Here is a 19,186-nt window from a genome sequence, read left to right as displayed (position 1 = left end):
TGACCAGACTTCAGATGAAACCACCAAATAGCCACAAGGCTGTAGCTTCATTTGCTGGGGGTTGAATTCTGCTCACTTGCATACCAAGAGCGTGCTTCCTTCCCCCTGAAACTTGAAACGAAACGTGCCACTTTTAGCATCAGTCCCCTGAGCCTTCAAACTCTTCCCATTTTACAAAGCCACAGACTACCTCAGTTTAGTCTGAGAGCTATTTAGAATGGCTGTACTGAAATCAAGAACACAGTCTAGTTTCCCAAGGCTTCCAGCCTGCTAAGTGTCCAAGGTCACATACAGCCTGGTTTTTGCCAGACACCTCTAGAGTTTTGCTATTTTCCTTCAAACCCTTGGGAAGGTGTTTATTTATGTTTGAATTCTGGAAACTGATCCATTATAAACTGAAATCCCTGTTTTCCCTGCACATTTTATTTCCATGCACAGAGATAAATTCCTCTTTACCAATGGTGTTTATTTAAAAGCCAGGGAGACTCCAAGTTCCTGCTGCAGGACCTGTATGTGGTACAGTGGAGCAAACAAAGGGCAATGGGGTGGGAAAGGGTCTGGAGCACAAATCTGGTGAGGAGCAGCTGAGGATGCTCAGCCTGAAGAACAGAAGGCTCAGGGAAAGCCTTATCACTCTACAATTATTTGAAGCAGGCTGTAGCCAAATGAGGGTCAGCCTCTTCTCCCAGACAGCAAGTGACAGGAGCAGAAGTGGCCTCAAGTTGCAGCAGGGGAGGTTTAGATTAGATATCAGGAAATAAGTTAAGGGTTGTAAAGCACTGGAACAGGCTGCCCAGGGAAATTATGGAGTCACTATCTGTGGAAGTGGTCAAAAAAATGTGCAGAGGTGGCACTTGAGGGCATGGTTTAGTGGTGAGCACAGCAGTGGTGCTGGGTTGACAGGCAGACTTGATGATCTTTGATCAACTTCAATGATTGATTCTACAGCTTTCCACCAGGAGCAAACCATCCACCATCACTCATTCATTCATTGTTCCCAGAAGGAAAATCTTTTCAGACCAGAAATGCCTTTGGTAACCTTTCAGTCCCCAGAGAGCCTGTTTGTGGCCCACAACAAGCCTCAAACAGGCAATGGGAAATTCCAGCAGCGTGGGGAAACACAGGAAAGCCCAAAGGCAGCACCCCACCCACCACCTCCACAGCTGGGCTGGTGTGACTGCACACAGAGCCACAGTGCTCAGCAGATGAGGGAAATTCGGAGAATTACAACTGCATAAAGTTTGCTAAAACAAACAAACATGAAAACCAGGCCAGTCACCCACAGTAGGGCACCTGAAAAGCAGGATCCCAATCCAAACTCAGCTGTTACCACAGCACATTTTGCAGCCTTTTGAAGCATTTTGAAGCCCCAGGCAGTCCCCCAAGGAAGCAGAGGACACTCCTTCCTTCCCATTGCCTTGGGCCACAAGGGTGGCTACAGAAACACTCACTGCCACCACTCAAACTGCCAGAAGATTGCTTTCAAGTTAGGGCAACTTCAGAACCTAGAATCCTTGAAGAGGAAGCCACTGTTGGTTTTGACTATATATCAGCATGTATCCCTCTCCAAAATGTATTACATCCCTCTCCTTGCACTAATTACAGGACAGGCCTGTAAATGATGCCTCATGTTGTTTATGGGTTGCTTTCAGATGAGACCAGAAGTAATTACCCAGTTTCGGTACAGGCTGTTGCATCATAAAACTTTCTCTAAGAAACCAGAGTGTAATTTCCACTTGCAAACTCACTCATTAGCTTTCTATTAACTAATGGCTTTTACCTAAATGTGATAGGACTGTTACTGTGGTTACACGAGAGGAGAGCATTTGAAGAAATGACAGAAAATGGCCTTGATGTGGGTAAGGAATAGCAAGGTGGCATTTTCCAGCTCAGGGTACACTCAGGATTTCACAGAGTCACGGAGAAAGGTGCCTCCCCAACCCTCCTACAAGCACCACTTTGCATAAATCTGTTCTCTAAAGCCAAAGGTATGCAAGGGAGGGAGGGCAATAAAAAACATGCTTGAAAAAAATTACCAGTGACTAAGCTACCAAGCCTTGCCAGGTGCGCAATGAGAAGATTCCACCTTGGCAGGGGCCTTCATTCATCTGTGGGTGATTTTGGCTAATCCTCTCAGAACTGCTGCTGCCTTCTCCAGCTGGTGTCTGCTCCACCTTGCACAACATTCATTCAGTGCCCAGTGCTGGATGGAAGTGCCAGGGGAGGTGGAGGAGCCGACAAAGCAAATCAGTTCCTTCAGTTTGTGCTGCCCACTTAGCTCCCAACCACTTTGATATCAGTGGCACACTCTGTGGTCACCACACATGGAGAGTTTCAGTGCTCCAACAGCATCAAGCCTTCAACAGCAGCATTTAGACCCTTTCTCACCCCATCCCTCCTGCACTGGTAAGGGACAATTGGAATCCATTTGCTTTGGGACACAAAGCCCTGCTGTTCTGCTGGAAACATTTGGTTACTTCACTACTTGATTGATTTAATTTTAATCCAGGCTGAGCTAGCGTGCTCAATACATGGCCTTGCACATATGACACAAAAGCTGCAATCTGACACAAAGATTGTCAAGAAGATCTTAATTTTACAATTTAATCACATGCTTTACAAGTTAATAATACATCTTACAATTTAATAATATATTTTAATTGCACTCAATGCCTAATGTTGAGGTAGGTTAGCATGTTAAAGAGTTACTAATTATCATTTGAATTCTTCATGAAGTGATTATTCATTGCAAAGTCTTACTTTATTAATTATTTTAACCTCTGGAAAAAGATGTCCTAAATAATTCCTAGAGCTAATTTAAATGACCAATAAATGGGTCAAATTTTAAATTTGTAAAAAAATTAGAAAGAAAAAACAGTAAGTTTCCAAGCTTCCATTTAATTTAAACCAGAAATGGAAAATAAGAAAAATGAAATATAAAATACAAAGTTTAAAGTGCTTATCCACATGATACATCTTACACCAGCTCAGCTGAACAGACAGGAAGAGATCTCTCTTTTGGGGTACTGGGAACATCAAGTTAAGTCAGCTCAAACCAGAAAGAAATGTTATTTCAACTAAACAGCACTGAATTCAGCTAAATCAAGGGTCAGGTGCTCCAGCTAGACCATCTGAAGCATTCCTGTGCTTCCTTAAAAAAGGCCTGCATTGCTCTCCTTATGCACAAGCTTCACTCCAGTGGGGAAGTGACACCAGCACGTGGATGGCAAGAGAGCTCAACATCCCAAATTGTGTATCTTAATTCTGATCTCAGTCACTCCCCAGTCCAAAACTTCCAAAGAGGCATTTCTGAGAAGCAGAAACTCCACAGGGAGTCCGTGGGAGGAAGGCAGCCAAAGGCAGGACACAAACAAACCAGCTCTGCTGGAACAGCCACCCTGCTTCTCCTGGAGTCACAATCAAATCTGACAGAAAACGACTGATGCTCCAGAATAATAATGCAACTTCCAGGAGGCACCCAGGTTTTCCTGGAGTCAGAATGAAAACTGTCAGAAAATTACTGACCTTCCAGAGGAATGATAGAACTTTCAGGAGCTCTGCCCTGTGGGTCATTCCTGTCTGCTGCCACTGCACCTTTTAAAAGGCCTGTTAGCTGGCCACACATGCCAAAATGTTTAGCTGTTTCTGAATAAGGAGATTATCATAAGGACCACTTGTATGTAGAGAGAGAGTGGACATGGCCACAGTACCACAGAGCAGGATTGTCGCAGACATCTTTTATGAAAAATCCTCTCCTTAGGATTTTTCCTCCTGAGAAGCTGGGAGGCCTCAGGAACAAAATGTAAACATTGATTATCTGCTGCTGTGGAATGCAACAGGTGCATCTGGGATTAGCCCATGTTGGATGTTTGTAATTAATGGCCAATCACAGTCAGCTGGCTTGGACAGAGAGCCGAGCCACAAACCTTTGTTATCATTCTTTCTGTTCTATTCTTAGCTAGCCTTCTGATGAAATCCTTTCTTCTATTATTTTAGTACAGTTTTAATGTAATATATATTATAAAATAATAAATCAGCCTTCTGAAACATGGAGTCAGATCCTCATCTCTTCCCTCACCCAAGAACCCCTGTGAACACGGTCACACAGGACCTGCTTGGCCAGACACCCTCAGCACGGCCAGACCTCCCTGCTGCCTGACAGGAGAGGCTGCTGGGGAACCCTGGTCCGGCAGAACAAATTTGCTCCTGGTATTTTGGCAGCTTTATGAGGAACGGAACATCTGCAAAAAGCTGAGAGGGCAGATAAACTCAACTCTTGTCACAGGCAACAACAATGGCAGGACACAGCCCCAAACTGCACCTGGGGAGGGTCAGGCTGGACGTCAGGAAGAATTTTTCACAGGAAGGGTGTTAAGCTGGAGGTGGTGGAGTCAGCAGCCCTGCAGGTGCTCAAGAAAGAACTGGTGGCACTCTGGTCTGGCTGTCAAAGGTTATTCTATCTCAGAGGCCTTTTCCAACCGCGATGATTCTGCAATAGGAGCAGCCATCAGTGGCTCAGTTTCACTGACAACAGGTAGGCAGGAAGGAAACAAATATGGAATAAACTTCCATAAATGTACACCCTTGCCCAAAACCTCCTCCAGTGGGGAGGGAAGCAACCACAGGAGTCCAGCAGAGACAGGCAGGACACACTGTTAATGTCAAAGAAGCCAACGATGGCAGATGGTTTGCATTGAGTATCGGGAAGGGGCTGTTGAACAATTCACGAGCAGGGCTTGACCATGAGGAGAGAGAGAAGAACACAAATCCAGGTCTTCCCCTCCCCAGGAAGCCACACTGTGCCAGGAGCAGCAGGCAGGGGAACAGCACCAGCACCTTCCCCACACAGAGCTTCCTCAGTGGGAAGAGAATCCTGGATAAAACACTGCTTCCACCATCAGCATCATCTCTGGGCACACAGAGAGGAACAATCACTCTGATATTTGTACTCTTTAATCTACAAGATCCTATGAGGAAAAGGAAGCCCAAACTCCACATTCGTTCCCATCTCCACTCCTGCTCCATTTTGGATTTTTCCTGAGAAAGTACCTGTTTTAAAAGCCTCCTCAAAGAAAATCTTTTCGTTTTCATTACAGGCTCATTATTTTGTTGGGAAATGTGCAGCTTTGGTGGTTTTCAGCAGTTTGTAGGATGGTGCCTACACCTCCTGATAAATACAACACCCATCAGGTTTCTCCACTTTCTACTCTCAGCTGGCTGCAGAACAAAAATCCCATCACTGGGCTGAGAGCTCAGGGCTAGTCAGTGCAGGGCTTGTGAGTCACATCCGTCCTGCACAGGAAAATACATTCTTGGAATTGCAAGAGTGTGTGCAAAAAAACCAAAAGTAACACACAGTGAATCTACAAACACAGACTGTAAATGATATATACCCAGAAATTATATAACACCCTGTGTTTTGCATACACCAAGTGAAAGAAAACAGCAAATGAAGCACCAGTAAATAACCTATTCTCTCTTATAAGGAACACTTCTAACAAGAATTAAGAGCCTTTCACTCTTTTGCAGAGACATAAGTGGCAGCTCACGTGTCTGGTGAAGCTCCTGACAGATTCCCAAGGGCTAGGAGGCACAAAATGAAATGGTAAGTTATGCTTTTCCTTGGGCTGTGAAGGAGCTGAAGGAATTTGGGAGCAGAAGGAATTTCATTTAATTACCAACAGAAAATAATCTCAAGATCAAACTATGACTACGTAGATGCAATTAACATTGTATGTGAAGGCAGAAGGGAAGTGCAGGTCTGGTGCTGGCAAATGAAGCCTTGCCCATCATGAACACTGAGAAACCTCAGTTCTACAGGCAGCAGATAAAACCCACACCAGGACTGGATGGCAAAACCAGCCAGGGTTTCTAACCCACCCAGCTTCATATCCAAATTACCTTCACAGAGGAAGGAGCTGGGAAAGATGGCATAAATTACACCAGAGGAAAGGTCTTTGATCTCTGCTCTAGCAACCTAACAAGGCATTTGACCTTTCTCTCTTCTCTCTCCTCCTCATTAGGGAGACTGCTCTCTGGATGGTTGCCTGCTCACTGCTTGCTTCTCTGCCCAGAGGTAAATATTCCATAGTGCACACCCAGGAATTTGCAGAGGCATTTACATGCAAACACAGAAGCTGCAAGCAGAACCTTGGAGCAAAACAGAACAAATGAATGCAGTGTTTTACATATATTTCATCACAATCCAAGGTTTGCAAGTACAGGTCGTAACCCTCAGATAAACTTCTGTATCCAAAAGAAGTGGTTTTCAAATTCAAGGTGTTTCAGACCCATAAACCTTTACCTATAAAGTTTATCCTGCCACATCCTTAAAAGTACCCTATCATTTTAATAATATTAAAGACTACTTGGAGTCTCATCCTTTACAACCCCAAACCATCTTGCAGCTGCTTAGCTCTGAGTTGACTTTCTGACATTACATGAATTAGATACCATCTTCCCTATGAAAAGGATAAACCAGTACATGTTGTTGAGAGAACTTTACACAAGATGCAGTTTCCTTATTGATGTTTAAAGACAGCAGTAGTAAGACCTCTGTGTGTGGTCAGGATTCCTCTGTTTGCCCAGAAAAGCCTCACATTTGCCTGACACCATTGTGGTTAAGGATGCTACACTTCACCTGGAAAACAAGGGGGGAACAAAAAACCCAATCTTCATGAGCTTCCCTGAACCACACTTCGATTGCTGAAGCAGGAGTTTTCTCTCATTACAGGAATCTTACAGATTGGCTAAATTGTCACATCCAACTTCATCTTAACAGGCTTAAACATTTCAGCAATATTTAAAACACATTTATTTTTTTTAAATCCACAAAATAAACTCATCCCGCTTTTCTTACAACTGCAAGTGAAAGCTGTGTGGCAACATTCATCTCCAAGATGGAGAACTGCCCCTTCCAGGTGCAAAGCTTTCTTGATAGGGAAGATGAGCATTACTAATCCTGAGGTACACACCTCAGCAACAACTGCCATCACAACTACTCCAGTTTTCTGGCCAGGAATCTCCCTGCTTCCACATCTCCTGCTGCAGCAACAGCCTCAGTGGGAAGCTTTACCAGCACTTTAGCAGGACTTTTCTTCTCAAGACTTCTGGGGGCAAGTCAAGTACCAGTCCTTATAGAAGTCTGTTCTCCCCATCTACAGAAGACCCCTTGCAGCTGTGGGCTGATTAAATAACTCCTTCCAGCAGATTTCAGTCACCTGCTCTCATCCCAGCCAGCTCAGCAGTGCCTCCTTTTCTGCCTCCTTCTGCCCTGATTTTACCAGCTGGAAGCAGCAAGGGCAGGGTGGGCTGAACCCTGTGGGTGTTTTTAGGGTCCTCAGGAGCGTTACAGGGTTTGTACACCATGCCATGGAGGAGAGGGACTGGGTATGGCTCAGCTCAGATATGCTAAATACTGCTGTCCTCCACCTTCAGAGAAAGAATCAAGAGGAAAAAGGTGCACTGCTAAAACCAGTATCAAATGTACAGTGTCCACAGCCAGCAGGCAGGACCCACACCCTTCCTCCCTCCTTTGCTCATTGGGAGAATCCTTACTGTCCATTTTTCCGAATGGAGCTACAAGCTCTGTTCATCATCTCTTTTTTCATCCAAAAAGAGGTGGATTTGGGATGCATTGCAAGCACTCCCTTATTACCGCGCCTGAGTGGGTCGCAGCTGGTGATAGAGAGACGGTGAATCTTGTATCTTGAATCAGAAGGCTTGATTTATTAAGATATTATAAATAATACATTAGGACTATACTAAATAGAATATAGAGAGAGGTTTGCAGAGCAGCTAGGCTAGGCTAAGAATAGATAGAAAAGAATCTACAACAAAGCTGTGGCCAAGGACTCAGTCCCCTGGCTTGCACTGGTGATTGGCCCTTAATTATAAACATAGGAAATGAGCAAATCAAGGTGTCCCTGTTGCATTCCCCAGCAGCTGATAGTAATTGTTTATGTTCTCTTCTGAGGCCTCAGCCTTCCAGAAGACACAGAAATCTGAAAGAAAGGATTTCTGTGAAAAAAAGTCTGCGACACTCTCTCTCCCACAGCACCCTGCAGACAGGACCTTTCCCACCAGGGAAGTCTCTCTCCCTCCTCCTCTGGAGGCTCCTTTCTTCCCCTGCAGCAGCCTCAGGCACTCTCGTCTCCCTCTGTGGTTTCCTGACCGTGGTCAGGCTCAGCCAGAACCACAATCTGCTTTCACACGTGGCCATGCCCTGGGGACACTGCTGAGCACAGCCTTTCCCTGCCAGGATCAGGAGGAAAGGGCTGCAGATGGTATTTCATGTTCTGGCTTAAATGTTTATTATTTCTTATCTATGTTAGAATCTTACAAGCTGTGAGTTCTACAGCATCCTACTAACAAGCTACAAAATGGCCCTATATCTATCTCTACAAGGTCTTTTAAGGAAAAACTATCCAATTAAGAAATGACACCTGAACTATTTTTACTTTTAACCCAATATCTAATCACTCATGTCCCACAATGCAGAATTTTCTGTCCAATTACAAAATACCACCCAAACCCATGCAGAAGGTGTAGGAGGACCAGCCTCTGCCCTAAAACCTCCAACTTAGCTTTATATATTATCACTGTCATATTTTCTGAAAAATCCCTTTGCCAGGATTTCTTCTCCTGCAAAACTGAGAAGCCGCAGAGAAAAATGTGAATAATAATTATCTGATTGCTTCTCCTGTGTTTGCTGCTTTGGAATGTGGTCTGGACATGGTTTACCAACAGGTGCATGTTTGAGTGGTTTCATGTGAATTGTTTTTAGTTAATCACCATCTGCTGTGTCAGACTCTCTGAGTCAGTAATGAGCTTTCATTATCATTTTTGTTAAGCCTTCTGATGTATCCTTCCTCTTTCTTTAGTACAGTTTTAGAATAGTAATATAATATAATATAATATAATATAATATAATATAATATAATATAATATAATATAATATAATATAATATAATATAATGTAATGTAATATAATTAATATAATTAATATAATATAATATAATATAATATAATATAATATAATATAATATAATATAATATAATATAATATAATATAATATAATATAAATCAGCCTTCTGAGAACACGGAGTCAGATTTCTCATCTCTCACCTCGTCCTGGGGACCTCAGCAAACACCACAATATATATTACTATATTCTAAACCCTTAAACTCTAAGTTTTCCACCCTGTGATATTACAGACTTCTATTCAAACTCCACACCCACAATCCCAGTTCTGTCATTCCATTTGGGAACCCTTCTCCACGGCCTCAGGTCAAATGCAGTGTTCTCTTGAGGGTCTGTCCTTTCAGCACAGAAAGTTTTAAATTCTCCGCATCCAGGGTTCCAACATTTCCCCGGGCCCCAGCAGCTCAGAGAAGGGGCTCAGGATCCTCCATCCCCTCCCTCGTGCAGCAGTGGCCCCTTGGGATGTGCTGGGGACAGCTGGTGGCCCTGCCTGCGTGTGTCACCCATTGCAGGGGCAGGAAGGGCACAGCACAGGGGAGGCTGAGCTTTGCCACAATTCAAGTGCCCTTTGAGAAGCAAATCCTGGCCAGCAGCTGATGCCTTCTGAAAATTGCAGAACCACAGAATCAATTAGGCTGGAAAAGACCCCTGAGATCATCAAGTCCAAGCTGTGACCAACACCACCTTGTCAGCCAGATCATGTCATTGAGTGCCACGTCCAGCCTTTCCTTAAACACCTCCAGGGGTGGTGATTCCAGCACCTCCCTGGGCAGCCTGTTCCCAGTCTGATCACCCTGTGAAGAATTTTTTGTCGTGGCCAAAGCCCAATGACCAAATGGCTCAGCTCTCCACACAACAAAGGGATTCTCCTTCCATCACTAACCAGAAAAAAGTCTTGGGATATGTGGTTTTTTCAGCTAAAAGCTGACATTGTTGGGCAAACTGGGCTGGGATTTTCAGCTAAAAACCAAAGAAAAGCAGATGTGTGGTGATAGAGTTATAACTGAAGACATTTACTTGGCTCCCACATTCAGCTGTCTGGATCGTGCTTTTCCTTCTGCTTTCTTGCCTGGATAAACACAGTGTGACACCAGAGAAGGCTGATTGATATGGAAACAGAGGCCTGAGCATGTGACAGGCTGGGCCTTGGCTGATGTCACTGCCTTCAAGGGGAAACTGGGACTCTCTTTGGTCTTTAGCCTGACATATGCAGAGAGCTGATGCAAGCCAGGAGCACAGGAGTGACCCCACTGCAACCAAAAGCATTTATTTCTATGTTGAGTCCAATTACTTGCCCCTTATGCTTCACAAAACTTTGGCCATGGAAGCAGATTGAGTTGTTTCACAGTGAATTTTAGCTTTTCTTTTTGGTGCAGTCACAGACTCACGCTGCTTTTGTTTTGCTCCATGCTGGGAATAACTTTTTCATCCAAATTAATTAATCTGCATTTAATTTATAACATTACTTTATGCAACAGGTTTGGCCAGAATGCTAATTTAAGCCCACATTCTGTGCTGGAAATACCTAGCTGTTCATGCTTTATAAATGCATTAAAACTTTTTTTATTACCCAGTCTACCTTACAAAATGTGGCACTGCAATCTCATAAGAATTGTCCTACCTGATAGTGGCAGACTCACCCATTTTTGGGAGTTTTTGTATGCTTTCAGCTCACTTGGAAGGATTTATAGAAATAAATGGCACCATAGTTGTGAAATGAGCAGTGTGTGTAAGTGGGGTGCAGCTGCCTGCCCTGCCTGTGCCCCTGTTTGCCCACCTGCAGGATCCCTCCATCCTGGCTCTTGCATGTGCTAGAATTGGTTGGGAAGGTTGGTAACACCTCTGCCTGATGTCAGGGACAGCCACCAACTCTCCCCAAGGTCTTGGAAAAACCATTTATCTAAAGTGGGAATGACAGACTCCTCTTTCTGTCTGCTTTCCTATACACCAAAGAGTGTGAGAGCACCAGACCTGCATCAGCAAGAGTGCACCAAGCCAGACCTGCAGGAAAAAGCTCTTTTCTGTCAGATCCTCTGCAAGATTTTGCAGGGAAAGGGAGATGGGAGCCCCCAGGACATTGCTTAAAAGTTGGGAATTGGGATCAGGTAGCTAAATAATGGGAGTTGTGGGAGAACAAACTCATCCAGGATTTTTCTCCTGGTCTAGCACGGTTTTTACACTTCTCCTTTTTTTCAGACAGACTTCCTACAAAACCAGAACTTGTTCCATTATATCTGCCCACCGCCACTTCCTTACATCCCCTTTTCCTCTTGTGACCTGGCCTATTATTTAAAGCCAAATCAGACACCTAAACCCAGAGACTGAGATTGCCAAAAGCTGGAAGAAAAATCACCAGCTAAGGGGAAACAAGCTCAGGCAAAAGGCACACTTCCAAAGTAGAGGCAACTTGCACATATCAGCATCTGTCCTGCTGTATGGGGGTCTCAGCTGTGAGTTTCTCTCAGTCTGGATTGAAGGCACTTGAGACAGTAATTCATGTTCACACTCAGGTGTTTATTATTTCTTATCAGTAAAACAGTCTCACTACTGTGAGTTCTGCAGCTTTTCATTAGAAGGCACAAAATGGCAACAATCTCTTGGTACAAGGTCTTTTAAGACTAAACTATCCAATGAAGAACTGACACCTGGATTATTTTCCCTTTTACCCCAATAACTGATCCCACAGAGCTGCAATGGGGACTTCTCTGCCCAATTACAAAATGCCACCCAAACCCATGGAGAAGGAGGAAGAAGAAGCATGAAGAAGAAACCCAGGACAACACCCTGTGCCCTCCATCTTGCTTCCATCCACAACATACTAAAAACCCCAAAACTTAAATTTCATACTAAGTGATACATCTACACTGCTCTCTATAATCTATTTCACACTTTTGTGGATTCCAGTCTATCTTGAAGTCAGGGAGACTTTCTCCATGGATGAGGGTCAGAGTCAGTGCTGCCCTGAGGGTCAGGGCACCCCAGAGCAGACACAGAAATATTCCCAGTGCCCTGGGTTTCCACACAGCTGGCTGGGCTCTGAGCACACATGGCCCTCCTGGCTGGAAACAGGAGAATTTGGGAGGGAGAGTGGCAATAATGATGTGGTGGAGCCAAATTACAGGAAATGTGGTGCCCCTGTCTCTGCTGCACGCTGAGGGAACTGTCTGGGCTTTATTGCAGGTCAGCTGGACACCACGTGCCACGCATTTGTTGGAGAAACTGTGGTCCTGCCCTGCACCACCAGCCCTCCTGGAGAGCTGGCCCTCGCCAGGTCCATGCTCTACTGGCAGATTGGCACCAAGCAGCTGGTGCACTTCTTCCAGAATGGGCACGATTCACTGGACGGCCAGGACAAAAAGTTCCATGACAGAACCAGTCTTTTTCTGGACCAGATGAAACATGGCAACTTTTCCTTAAAGATCTCCAATGTCCAGTTAGGGGATGATGCTGAATATTCCTGCATCTACAGACAGACTGAGAGCCACCAAACAAAGAAATCTACAATTAAACTCAATGTATCAGGTAAGATTTTTTTTTTTTTTTTAGTACAGAGGAGGGAGTTGAGGGCACCATTTCTTGTTGATAAGCCATATGCAGCCATTGAGAGGGATTACTTCAATTTTCAAAGCAATTTTTCACTCAGTTTCATTCTTGTTTTTGTTGGAAGAATATGTGAGAAAGAAAAGATAAATCCTTTTTGTTCAGCTTCAGCACTCCAGGACTCCTACAGGCAAGGCACCTGCCTCTTCATCCTCCCTTTAAGGAGACAATAATGTTCCCAAATTTAAGCCTCTGGTTATTTATGGGTTTGTACTGTCCTTGATCCACTCTGCCCCTGAGGAGCAGCAGAGTTAATTTCACTGTTTTCACGTGGGTCTGTGAAGCAGAAGTTTAATCCTGGCAAGTGGATCCAAGGTCCAGGTCACATTCCCTTTCAGAGCAATGACAGCCAGTTGCTGCTTTCCTTTCCCCCTGCAGCTGGAAGATGTGGGTCTGGTGGCATGGCTGGACAGATGCAACAAGAATTTTTATTTATCCTCCTCAGGAAAATGAGGGAGACCATAACACATGTGGTCTGAATGAGACCAAACACATATGGTTTGAATAATGCCAAACATGTTTGAACTACATACAAGCATAGAAACCAGAAGGATGAGGCATTGAGTTTGAGCAGCTGACCAGCTGAAAAGAAAATTAAAAAAATAAGGGATACACATCAAAACAAATCATACATTTTTAAGGTGTCTTGCTTGAATAAATCAGCTGGAAACTTTCATTATGCTCAGCCACATAGATTTACTTCTGCTTAAAATAGGAAAAAATTGTTTTCAAATAATATGAACTTTTAAAAATCTTTCTTTAGATGCACATAATTCTCAAGAGAAAAATGCTTTCAAAATGTAAAGTGAAATAACATTTGTTCAAACAATTTTGAAGTGAAATGTTTTGCAGCTTTCAAAATGAAAAAAAGAGATGTTTTGAAAATGCAGAATCAAAATGTTTCAGTCATCTAAATTTTGGGAGCAGTAAAGTGTCTTTGATATTATTCTGTGATCATACTTAAACTTCCAGTTTGTTTGACAACTGTAGGGGAAAAAAATAACATTAACCCTTAGATCAATTATCAGAAAAAGAGAAAAAGTTCTAGGTTCAAACAATTAACGTTGATTATTGTGGGGTTTTTTCCCAGCTGCACCTAGGATTGAGGAGCCACCTTCCCCTTCTGGTAAGGCAACACTCCTTAACTTGCAATTGTCTGGGTGATTTTCCTGTGCTTTATTTTGTATTGGCCAGATTGGCAAAACGTGCTGAATGGAGAAAGTCCAATAAACTTGGGGTGCTTGTTCTGCCTCACTGAGCTGTCCCAGACAGGGAAAGACATCTCCAGCACTGAGACAGACCTGGGCTGCAGGGAGAGGGAGGCTGAAGGGCCAGGGCTCTCGTAAAGACACTCACCAGTATGGGCATCATAAAATCCACTAAAAAGCAAGGGACACAGAAGCCACTCCATGCTGGGAGTGAAGGTCTTTGTAAATTACCTTGCCGTGGATAAACCACAGGGTTATCAAGGCTGTGAGACACCTGCAAGGTCATCCAGCCCCACCATCATCAACCCCAAACCATGTTTGTCCCCAGGTGCCACATCCAGGGGCCTCCTGAGCACTTCCAGAGATAGGGATTCCACCACCTCCCTGGGCAATGTATTCCAATGCCTCCAACCACTCTCTCAGTGATTTTTTTTTTTTTTCTAATATCTGACCTGAATGTCCCCTGACATAATTTAAGGCCATTTCCTCTCATCCTTTGATTTGAGACACAGCAGAAGAGACCAACCCCACCCAAGTGCCACTTCCTCTCAAGTAGTTCTGAAGTTACACTACCAGGTACCAGGTCAAGAGACCTGGGGGGTCCTTTTGGTAATAAATATTAAAAGCAAACACACCATTAATGACTCCACTGTCCTTCTGGGAAATTAAGGTAGACTTCATCCAAAGGCAATATTGCAATATAGTGCAAATGTTATTATTAGCTTTATTCATTACAGAGAATACACAAAGGTCATTACAGAACATTCTGTAATATAAATTACAGAAACTACACAAAGATCATTTGTAAACACTTCTGGAGTGAACTCAATGCAGAAGGGATGCCCAGTTTCTAGATACCATTGTCAGTAACTTCTTCCCTAAAAATCTTCCTTGCAAGTTGAATGATTCTTATTAGTGCTACAAAATCTTAAATTGGCATTAAACCTACAACACTTTGTCATATAAAATCAGCAGCAGCAGTTTTTATTTTACTCAATGGGGCTGGAAGATATGAACCTTTACATAGTAATTATTATATTACATTTAATGTGATAAGTTCAGCCACCCTATGACATTACAGACAGATTAGGCTGCCATAAACTCAAATAGAAACTGAGAAAGAGAAATGTTCCAGTGTTTTATCTCATGATCACACAGAAGGAAAAAAACAACCCCTGCAATATTCCCACAAACCCCAACAGTTCTTGTGCCTGACAAGCAAAAAACAACTTGCAAAAATACAGGAAATATTAATTTTTAGACCTAAGCTAGGTAGTCTAGCTGGCCTGAAGGCCTTTAAAAAACATGAAGTTAAATTCAATATGGTATAATGTGCTTTCACATTACTTTATAAAAGCAAATAGAACAGGAATTAGAATATCTCCAGCTGTTATCTTCCACAAGAAATCAGAAATTATTGAGGGTCAAACTTCTTAATGCAGAAGCAGTGGAAGATTTTCAAAACCAAATGTAAGTGGGTTGTACTTAAAGGAGATAGTTGTATATATGTTTGACTCAGCCAAAACCTTCCTGACAACTACCCCTGAATATAAACTCTTTCTAATAATGAAAAGGGATTTTCATTGAGGAAGAAAACAAATAAATTATTGAAACACAAGGAGAGTGTTTCACTTTAGGAGTATAAACTGAAACACACACCTTTGACATCCACAGTTCTTGTACTGCAGGATTTTGAGGGACTTGGGGATGAGGAAAGAACAAAAGCCCAACTTTTTAAGTGTAAGTCTTTGCAAAAAGGGAAAATATATTTCCTGTTGTCAACTTCTTTTAAAGAAAATCATCAGCCACAGCTCTCCCTTTTTTAATATATTTTCAGTAATTTCTTAAGCAAGAGAGAAAGGCAATCTGTTTTATATTAGCTGTTATTTCAGAAGGGATTTAGGAAAATTAAAAAATGAGCTGCTGGGAACAAAGGCATTATATACAGAATTTCGCAGTCAACCAGATCAACAAATACTATTTTTACGTCAAGCAGAAACAATTTTCATCTGTTTCACTATGGCTACATATCTGTTTGTTCGCTGCATGGATTATTTTTCCCAGCTACTAGTTTAACACTTTTTCTGGGAAAAATGAAAGGGCCTGGGCCTGGGAGAGGACACAAAAGGCCAGGATGCTTGTTGTTACAACTCTACGTTTATTTCAAAGCATCACTGAGGATCAGCTGATGTTTAATTGTTCTCTATGCATTAATATCACAAACTCCTCCCAGGAACAGGGGAGCAGCACCCTGGCTAGAGATAAATTGACTCCACTGAGATACTGAGAGCTGATCCCACAGCAGTAGGAACAGCCCTCAGTATATAAATACCAATATACAGCCTGCTCCTCACAGAGAAGGACTTGGAACACTTATAGGAAAAAAATCTCTTCTTTTTAACTCAGGGGTTGAAAATCTCTTTTTACTTGTGTACTACATCCAGCACAGGTTGAAGGTACCACCTGTGCCAAGGGTAATTTGTGCCCTTGGTCCACGTTGTGGGTTTTGTACCAAGAGTGGCCCTCAGTGCTGCTACCACCTAAAGTGTGTGTGACCTAGGTATTTTAATATTTATTACCGTTATTTATGGACTCTTAATCAAAACATCTCCCTCAGGCCCTGAGTAGGAAGAAGGAAAATGTATTTTCATCCTAAAATCATAGAGTGGCTTGGGCTGGAAGGCATCCCAAAGATCCCACAGTTCCCATCTCCCTGCCATGGGCAGGGACAGCTCCCAGTAAACACCTGGCTGGTTGTTGCTTTTCTGTCAGGATTTTAAACAAAAACTCTCAGTCCTCCAGAAAAGCTGCAATCATTATTGCTGGGTTTCTGCACCTTTTCTCTGAAAAATTTATTTGTCCCAGTACCTTGAGACCTTTTTGTCTGGACTCCCTACAGACACAAAAAAGGAGAATTATGAAAATGAGGCAAAATCCATTGCTTTAAAAACAATCCTCCATCCATTCATGTAAAATGTGTCATGCAAACTTATAATACATTTTTTTGTCAAGTCATCACTTGCATGCTGACTTTCTCTTTTTCAATTTTTCAGAGCAGAATCAGATTCCCTCCGGAAGCTCCGTGGATGTGCCAAGCCTGGCTCTGCTTCCCCTCTCTTTCCTCCTCCTGGTCCCCCTGGGGCTTTGGCACTTGTAACAGGGAAATCCAACCTTGTCTTTGGAATTTCTCCTCCCCAGAGGACCTTTCTGGGCAGGACAGGTCTGTGGGGTCACTGTGACACCTGCTCCAAGAGCTGAGAACAGACCAAGCATTATTAGGTGTTTTCGTCCCACATTCTGGTCTTCCACAAAACCAAGGGCAGTAAAACTCTGAGGTGGCAATTCTGCTTTTGCATTTGTTTCTTGGAGTCCAGTTTTAGTGCTGCCAGGATATACAATTTATTTTGGATTGTGTGGGTTTGCTTTAATGACAGGAGGAAAGGCTCACAAAACTCCAGGATTGGATTATAGCTGATCCCAGTGAGATCTTTTGCATTTCATCTGCTGTCCTTCAAGACAACTGAAAGGAGGAGTGGGAGTAACTACTCTCTGTGTCAGAAAAACTGGAAGTAGGAAAGCACTCCCATTGTCTGAAGTGTGAGGATGGCAAGCTTGTGAAACTTGATTATGTGGAACTTCAGCTTCTGTTTTCACTCCTAAACGTCATGGGCTATGAGTAAGAACTCTTTTTTTCCACAAGAAATGTAGTATTTCTTCAGCAGAAGGGTGAAGCTGACCGAGAAAGAATGTAGAAATTCATAAAATATCCATATAGAGGAAGGAAGTGATGTATTACTATAAAATCCAGCTAAACAAGCCAAAAAATTCAGAAGGCTAAATTCAGCATTATCTTTTTCTGTCATGAAATATGGCAAAGCTGGATTCTTAAGCTGGAACTGTGCAATGAGAAATCGTTACTGTGACAATGTTACTTCTTTAAAAACAGTACCTTTGGAGGGGAGAAAAACCATTTAAAAACTCATCAGAATGCTTGCAATCGATACCTATGCAAACTAAAGGAGTTTATTTCTAGAAATGTTCAATTCAGGTAGCAGAGGTGTCCTGTGCAAAACTTGGGTCCAAAGGATCCTGCATACAAACAATGCTGAGGCAGTGCAGAAGTTTTTTTCAGGCCAGAACTGCAACTCCCCTGTTTCACAACCAAAAAGCATCCAGAGAACAGAGCTGAGACTGAACCAGCAGAGACTGAACACGCTGAGCCTCGGGCAGGGGGAATGATTCACAAGGATGCACAAAGTCACTCTGATTTGGAGCAGTTGCACCTTTTTATTTTTCCATTGGAGAGACAAGACTGTTTTTGCAAGGAAGGGACAGAATAAATCAGAGCTGAAAATGGACACAGAGGAGACAATTACCTTTGAATTTCTTAGCTAAAGGCTCTTTCTTCATGGTGGGGAAGAGAAACAAAATCCCACACGTGGCCTGTGTGGGTGCTGCAGTGAAGCTCAGCTGATATTTGGCTACCCTGAGTACAGAGCAGCTCAGTGGAACAGCTGGGGTCCAAGAGCACAGAGAGATTTGATTGTAATAACTGTACATGACTGTCTTTTTGTGTCCCACCCTCCAAATGTTTGTCTCAGAGTTTGTGTATTTTTCAAGACACAATTTGATTACATATAAAAACCTGAAATAAAACCAAAAACTCTGATGAGAGCAATTGCTTGGGCTGTAAGAGTTCTTTATTTGTATTTGAGTTGCTCCCTACAGTTAGAGAGGTTCCTCTGCAATTAGAAGGTTTAAGAAGTAACATCTGTGTGGTTTTGTTGTCCCTAAAAGTCTGGACTGCTTGCCTCATCTCAAGGACTCCATGACCTCTAAAAATCTGATAGCCACTTCAGCAGCCCAGCATTTCTCAGGAATTGTAGAATCCCAGAATAGTTGAGGCTGGATAAGATCATTGAGTCCAACAATTAACTCAGCACTGCCAAGTCCAAAATTAAACCAGATCCCTCAGAGCCACATCTACACATCCTTTAGATCCACCCAGGGGTGGCAGTTCAGTTAAACAATCTCAACATTTTGGTGCCAGCTGTGTGTGAGGACACGTGTCCAGACAGAGACTAGAGACAAATTTCCTTGCCAGCAGTGACCCTGTCCAGAGGGCTGCCAGAAAAAAAACCACTCTGTTAGGAGCCAGGACTTCAAACCATATGTAATTTATAAACTAAACTCCACGTTTTGTGTCACACTTGAAAACAAACCAGGAGCCAGTGCATTTTAGAAGCAAACTTTCCTCTTTGCAAAGGGTGTCACAAGGCAAAGGGATGTCGAAACAGCCCATCCTGGAATAATTTGCTCTAGCTGTGCTAATTGCATTCCCACATAGTGCTGTATGTAGCAACAATCCAGACTGGAATTATAAAATTCCTTAAT

At 43.0% G+C, this 19,186-nt stretch overlaps 1 protein-coding gene across 2 annotated transcripts in view; it reads left to right on the top strand.

Annotated features, from left to right (window-relative positions):
• LOC134432741 (V-set domain containing T-cell activation inhibitor 1-like) overlaps positions 1-18,470 on the top strand; it is a 34,760-nt gene extending 16,290 nt beyond the window's left edge. Inside the window, exons 3-7 of one of the 2 annotated variants that reach the window (XM_063181639.1) lie at positions 5,530-5,605; positions 6,024-6,076; positions 12,165-12,506; positions 13,675-13,710; positions 16,846-18,470. In XM_063181639.1, coding sequence (XP_063037709.1) covers positions 5,598-5,605; positions 6,024-6,076; positions 12,165-12,506; positions 13,675-13,710; positions 16,846-16,949 — 543 coding nt within the window. In that variant the 5' untranslated portion in view covers positions 5,530-5,597 and the 3' untranslated portion in view covers positions 16,950-18,470. The remainder of the gene's footprint in view (positions 1-5,529; positions 5,606-6,023; positions 6,077-12,164; positions 12,507-13,674; positions 13,711-16,845) is intronic. The other variant, XM_063181647.1, reaches the window with a different exon arrangement.
• The last annotated feature ends 716 nt before the right edge of the window (positions 18,471-19,186 follow it).

The sequence above is a fragment of the Melospiza melodia genome, chromosome 2, assembly GCF_035770615.1.
Source record: "Melospiza melodia melodia isolate bMelMel2 chromosome 2, bMelMel2.pri, whole genome shotgun sequence".
NCBI classification, from domain to species: Eukaryota; Metazoa; Chordata; class Aves; order Passeriformes; family Passerellidae; genus Melospiza; species Melospiza melodia.
This window is presented reverse-complemented; position numbering and strand designations above follow the sequence as displayed.